The sequence below is a fragment of the Canis lupus genome, chromosome 21 (genome assembly GCF_048164855.1).
Source record: "Canis lupus baileyi chromosome 21, mCanLup2.hap1, whole genome shotgun sequence".
NCBI classification, from domain to species: Eukaryota; Metazoa; Chordata; class Mammalia; order Carnivora; family Canidae; genus Canis; species Canis lupus.
Genome location: NC_132858.1, coordinates 14,959,425 through 14,966,167, shown reverse-complemented (window position 1 = coordinate 14,966,167; position 6,743 = coordinate 14,959,425). Strand labels below are relative to the sequence as shown.

The window sequence follows — 6,743 nt, the reverse complement described above, 5'->3', positions numbered from 1 at the left end:
TGCACACAACGGATTTTTATTTACCCTTAAAAATGAAGGAAATTCTGACACCTGCTAAAACATACATTAACCTACAACTCACCATGCCAAGTGAAGTAAGACAGTCACAAAAAGACAAACATTCTATGATTCCACAGACACAGGTACCTAAAATAGCCAAATCCATAGACTGAAAGAAAACAGAATGATGGTTGTCTAAGGCGCAGAGAGAGGGAATATGGAATTAGTGTTTGATGAGTGTGATATTTCAGTTTGGAAGATGAAAAGGCACTGGACATAGATGGTATTGGTGTTTGCATAACAAACATCAATTAACTTAATTAACCATCATGACAATGTGAAATGACAGCACCACTGAACTACGCATGTAGAAATTTTTATTTGTATCTTACTGCAAGTTAAAAACTACATTTAAAAATTAAGTTGACTTCATTAATAAGTACATGATTTCAATATAAACTGCAATGGCTATTTATCATTGGCTTTAGAGACACCAGTTTAGAAAGTACATATATCATCCAACAACAAAACTGGTAAATTAATCACCAGAGCTGTGTCCTGACACTCTGCATTTTATAAGAACTCTAATTCTCACAGTACATTGAACTTTGACTATCCATTGGACAATAAATGCATAAATCTAAGTGGGATATTTTTACAATAATATAATTTCCTCCCTGGACCGTTCCTCACAGTACCTAGATGTCAAAATAAGCATACATTGGACAAATAGTGTTCATGTGCCCCTGTACAGAAATTCTTTTCTCTTTTCCATTTAGCAGACAACTTTATAAAGTTGTGGATATCTCTCAAAGTTAACATTTTTACCTCAGTACTTCCTCTTGGCATTTTTCACTTCCAAATTTCTGAATGTGCAAGTTTTAAGTTCAACAAGAGAGTTACCATGGTATAAGATACAGCCAAAGCTTGCTCAGTGGAGAAGATGATGCTTGGGTACAAATATATAAATATTCAGGACACAATGCTAAGACCACCACAATGACATGAGAGACAAAGGTAGACATGACTTTGTGTCTGCCTTATGACCTACAGGTCCTCAGGGAGCATATGAACCAGTTAGGAGACCATCAAGAGGAAAATGTTCACAGGCAGATGAACGCACATTTGACAGCAACAAAGAGACCAAGGGTATGAGTGTCAATGCTGATGGCTTTCAACCAAGGATTTACATCCCACACAAATGGTCTATGACATTAGAGCCACACACAGGCAGCCACAGTGACGAGGACCTGAGTGGTCGCAAGGACAAAGCCTCTAGCACATGCCACCTGAAAGACAAAGCTGTATCCCTGTCACTCATGATCATTTGATACTACAGGGATTTTCAGATGGCCACATGGGTGCTCAGCAAAGACTTCAGTTATGCACTTCTTGAAAAAGATGGTTTTTCTTACTACAAAATGCCAAACAGCGTTTCAGGGGTCATGGATGAAGAGCAACAGATATCTGGAAGGGCTGAGCCACACAGGCAGGAGTTAAGCAGTACCCAAGCTTATGAAAGATGACTTGTTGAATCAAAGATCCACTTATGGATAACAGGTCCCAGTACTCAAAAGCAGTAAACTTAAATTAATTGAATCTTAAATTAATCTTCTTAATCTGAAAATGAATCTTCTTTAAAGTAATAACTGACTTTTGTTTGTAACTAAATTATCTTAAACTCATTTTAGCTGACAACTTATTTTAATGCTAAATTTATTTATCTTATCTCAATGTAAACTCATTATTTTATTTCAAGTTTGAATTTGAAACATAAATATGCAAGACTAGGCATAAATCTGAAGAAGATCAGAAATGAGAGGCTGCTAGCCTCATCACATGTCAGAATATCTTATATATGAAAGCAATTTTATTGTGTATCAACTGGGACATGAATAGAAATCAATGAAAGAGAACTTAAACTTAAATGGGATCCAAGTAAGTATGGACCTTTAGAAGATAATAGGATTTCAAGTCAATGGCAAGAAGAGAATTAAGTAACTATTTTTACAAACCTTAAAATTTAGAAAACCAACTAAAAATCCATGTTTTTAATGCCTATATCAAAATAAATTCCAGATGGAGCAAAAGTTTAATAGATACATGACCTCAAAAGAGCTTTAAAATCAAATGCTAAAAAAACAGTGAAGAATATTTCGGTATGAATAAAGTGGGAAAAGTGTTGTTGAGCAAGTCATAAAAACCAAATTAGTATTAAATTCATAAAAACGTTGTTTACATGCCAAAAGCATTCTATACAGTATACAAGTACTAAAAACACATCACAAGCCAAAAAAACAATTACTTACACAACAGTAACAGAGACGATTTCTTTAGTGTGTAACCAACTCACTAATATCAGTATGGAAAAGATCAACAATTACATGAAACAGATAAAAGATTTTAATACACAATTCACAGAAAAAGAAATACAAATCATACTAAGCATATGAAAAGATACTCAAATTCAATACTATGTGGAAGACTGCAATTTATTCAGATTGCCTTATGCCATTAATATTCATAAGGTAGTTGTCGTTGAGGATGTGAAGAGAAGTATTCTCATAGAATGTGACAGCAGGATAGCTGTTAGTACAATCTCAAAGATGACGGTTTGGCAATAACTATGAAATTCGACATTTAACTCAAATACATGACTTATTGACTCAAATACATGTAACAACAATTCCTCTCCTAGGAACACGTGCTTGCACGTATTCATAAAAATACGATTGTAATTCTTTGTCATAGAAAAAAGTAATAATATGAACAGGAATGGATACATTTATTGTGGTACATATTTATAAGCGAGTAATATGGAGTACAAGAAAAACTAAGAGATCTACATGGTCTGGTGTGGGATATCTTCAAGATGTCACAAAAGATTTCACTTCCATGTGGAATATAATCAACAATCCAAAACAAGCAAAGAACAAAACCAGACCCAGAAGGGGAGGAGGGCGGAGGGTGGGAGTAAATGGGTGACAGGCACTGGGGGTTATTCTGTATGTTGGTAAATTGAACACCAATAAAAAATAAATTAAAAAAAAACCAGACTCATAAATATAGAGAACAAATTGGCAGCTGCCACAAGGGAGGGAGTAGAGGGATAGGCGAAATAGGTGAAGGGCTGAAAGATACAACGTTCTGGGAATAAAATAAATAACTCACAAGAATGAAAAGTACAGCTTAGGGAATATACTCAATAATATTATAGTAACTTTGATGGTAACAGATTGAAGCTACACTTTTCATGATTAGTATTTCCTAAAGTACTTTTTTTTTTTTTACTGTGTCCCAGGCTTCTTTATTTAAAAACAAAGTGATAAGTGATGTGAGGATTAAAAACAAGAGCATCCTTGAACTTTACGTTCCCTCCAACCAGTTCCCCCCAAACTCTGTTCCCACACCCATTGTGGTGCCAAACCCTTTCTACAGTGAATGGAGAACTTTAATCCCAAAGCCCTGGTACTAACCCTAGGTTCTCATTCCCTAGCTCTTCCCCTTCCTCTGCCCCCATCCCTGGGAAGAGCTGGCACCTCAGTTTCAACGCAAGGGAGAGACCAGAGCGGTGACAGACACAGAGGGAAGGAAAGGCTTCGCCCTCAGAGAGAGGGACCAAGTAGCCCAGAGTAGTAAAGTGGGGGTCCCCATAGCCTGGGGTACCACAAAGGGGTCCTGGTGCCAGAGGGAAGGATACTGGTGCTCCTGAGAAAAGAGACCCAGCAGCCTCAAAGTCCTCTCCTTGCCATTAGTCACTATTAATTGCAGAAATAAGTTTGGACCACATCCTTTACACGCCCAAGCTGCGGGCCTGATCGGAAGCACAGTGGCTTTCCAGCCCTGCAGGAACATGTTCTCCAGGTTACCTCACTCGGTTCGCCATCCTTGTTCACTTCCTCTTTGCAGCCTGCACAAGGATCCCTGCTTTGTGCCTCTCCTGCAGATCTTCATTGTTGTCAGCTTCCACCACCCACTTCTGCAGCAGGGACCACAGCTTACATGTGTTCTAGAAACCAGGCCGCTGAGCCTCAAAGGGACAGAGATGGCTGTTTGGAGAACCTTCCCAAAGAGAATCTGCAAGGTGAGCCCCATATCAGCCTGAGTATATCCTAGAGTGATCCGCTTCTGCTTCAGGGGCTTGGCAAATTGTTCCAGCTCTTTCTGCAGTGCTTTGCTGTCCTGGGGCTCCTTGGGGTTTTGCTCCAGTTTTTCCTTATCTGGCTTCACAGATGGGTCAGCACTCTGCCCAGGGAAGGCATCCCCCGAGCTGGCTCTACACCTCGGAACATGGCTAGCCCTTCCACTGAGAGGTCTCCAAACTGCCTTGGAACACTTGCCCCAATCCAATCTAAGTCCTCAGTATGCTCTTCCCTGCAGAATTCATATGGTAGGCAGGCATAGGGGAATCCCCCACACCTCAGCATCTGGCCCAATCCCCCAGCCCAATTCCTGACCCTCCAGGAGGGTAGTGGATGTTCAGTCAGGTCTGAGGATTAACCCAGTGGTGTTCAGCTCTCCCAGCCCATCGCCTCCACCTCCACACTCCCATGGGTGCAAGAAAGCCAGGACATCCTGCTGTGGGGAACAGAGGCACCCCAAGACTGGGGACCTAGAAAAACGAGGGCTCTCCTAGGGATTGCTCAACACTTCTCTCCCTCTTTAATCCCACCTGCTACTATACATACATAATTGATGAATCACAATGACATACATCCAAACTGGTGTAATATTGTATGTCAATTATCCTTCAATTAAAATAGTAAAAATAAATAAACAAAACTATCAAAAAATTAAGTTTATTTCTAAAAAGTTCTATAGGCAAGCAAACATTTACATACACAAAGACCCATATGCAGATATTGAATACATTAGCATTTGTAAAGATTATTACCTGATGAGTTTAAAGACAGAGATCAAGGACTGCTTCAGGGGACAAGAATTAGAAACTATGCTGAGAATTAAACAGCATCTAAACTTTATCTAATTTTGTAAGGTTTTCATTATTACTATTTATTATCTATTACACTTCAATTTGTAGACTAATACTAGTCTAATACTAAAGTATTAGTCTCAATATTTTTATATTAAGCAACCAAAAATTAATAAAGAAAAGTCTATATAGCATTAAGTATTTCAAATAACATAATAAAAATAAGAAACTTAACTGATACAATCTGACTAAAAATAATACTGTCTCAGAAAAAAATGTTTTTAAAAAATCGTAAAGTGATTAAAAATTAGTGTAATCATTTTAAAATTTCCTCACTAATTTATTACCTATTATGGGTTCCTTGCTATAAAGGCATTACATATTTCTAAGTGAAGAGATTGATAAGCTGTTATGGAGCTTACGTTCTAGTCACAAAGCATTTTGTTATTATACACAATCATCCTGTTCATACTTTAATTATAATCCACTTAAATCCTTTCAAAAAAGGAAGTCAAGAGAGTTCTGCCTTCCAAAGATAAGGACCCTAAAGTCAAATAATTCTTTTCATGGTAAATAATATACTTATTTACTAAGAGATATGATGTTTCTTCCCCAGAGCTGCTTCATGGCATTTGTCATCTCAGAATTTCTCAGAGTGTAGATCAGTGGGTTCAGCATGGGGGTTATGACTGTATAAAACACACTCAGGGATTTGTCAATGGGGAAGGTCTTAGCAGGTCTTGCATACATGAAAATACATGGAACAAAGAAGAAGACCACCACAGTGATGTGGGAGCCACAGGTCTGGAGGGCTTTCCGCTTCCCCTCTGGACTAAGGTTCTTTAGAGAGTGCAAGATGACACCATAAGAGATGAGCAAGAGCACAAACACAATAGTGCAGATCACTCCTCCGTTGGCTACAACTAACAGCCCAATGACATATGTGTCAGTACAGACCAGTTTCAATAAAGGGTACATGTCACACAAAAAATGGTCAATGACATTGGGCCCACAGAATGGGAGCCCATAAATAGTGCTAAGTTGAATTACTGAATGCAGAAAACCTCCAACCCAGGATACCACAAGCAGCACAACACACACCCATTGCCTCATGATAACCAAATAATGCAAGGGCTTACAGATGGCCACATAGCGGTCATAGGCCATCACCAGCAGAAGAAAGACCTCTGATCCACCAAAAAAGTGCTCTGTTAATAGCTGAGTCATACAAGATTGAAAGGATATGGTATTTTCCCCAAACAACAAGTCTGAAATCAATCTGGGAGAAATAGATGAGGAATAAATGACGTCCATAAATGATAAACTAGCAAGAAAAAAGTACATAGGTGACTTCAGGGTCTTACTGACAGTTACAGTCACCACAATGAGCAAGTTGCCCACCACAGTCAAAATATACAAGAGCAAGAATATAACAAAAAGGACCTTCTGTTCCTTTGGATTCTGTGTGAGGCCCAAGAGGACAAAGTAAGTTACATTGCTCCTTGGTTCCATCTAGTCTGCATAGGAGCTGACTTCTCATATTAGAAACCAGTGATCTACAAAACAAGGGAGAAAATATTTAAATGCATTATAAGATTACTCTTTCATTGACTCATTCCATTAAAAGATTGTGGAAGGAGTAACTGTTAATGTCACATGTGTCACAGATGTTGTGATTTCCAAGTTGAATGAGCTATGTTCTAACAGTGATAGAATACGTAATAATCATCAATGCAGTAAGTGCCACTATAAAAATGACTGCACAATGCAAATGTCACAAGGGACTTGTCAACTAAACATCAATCAAAGA

At 38.4% G+C, this 6,743-nt stretch overlaps 1 protein-coding gene and 1 pseudogene across 1 annotated transcript; both read right to left on the bottom strand.

Annotated features, from left to right (window-relative positions):
- Positions 1 to 3,451: 3,451 nt before the first annotated feature.
- Positions 3,452 to 4,552, bottom strand: LOC140613601 (POU domain, class 5, transcription factor 1-like; annotated as a pseudogene).
- A 963-nt stretch (positions 4,553 to 5,515) lies between these two features.
- On the bottom strand, positions 5,516 to 6,445 carry LOC140613327 (olfactory receptor 4A47-like). Its single transcript, XM_072791862.1, has one exon. It carries the CDS (start codon positions 6,443 to 6,445, stop codon positions 5,516 to 5,518), a length of 930 nt encoding a protein of 309 aa, XP_072647963.1.
- Between the last annotated feature and the right edge of the window lie 298 nt (positions 6,446 to 6,743).

Coding starts and splice junctions, on each gene's coding strand:
- LOC140613327 (XM_072791862.1), bottom strand. CDS start 6,445: ATGGAACCAAGGAGCAATGTAACTTACTTTGTCCTCTTGGGCCTCACA.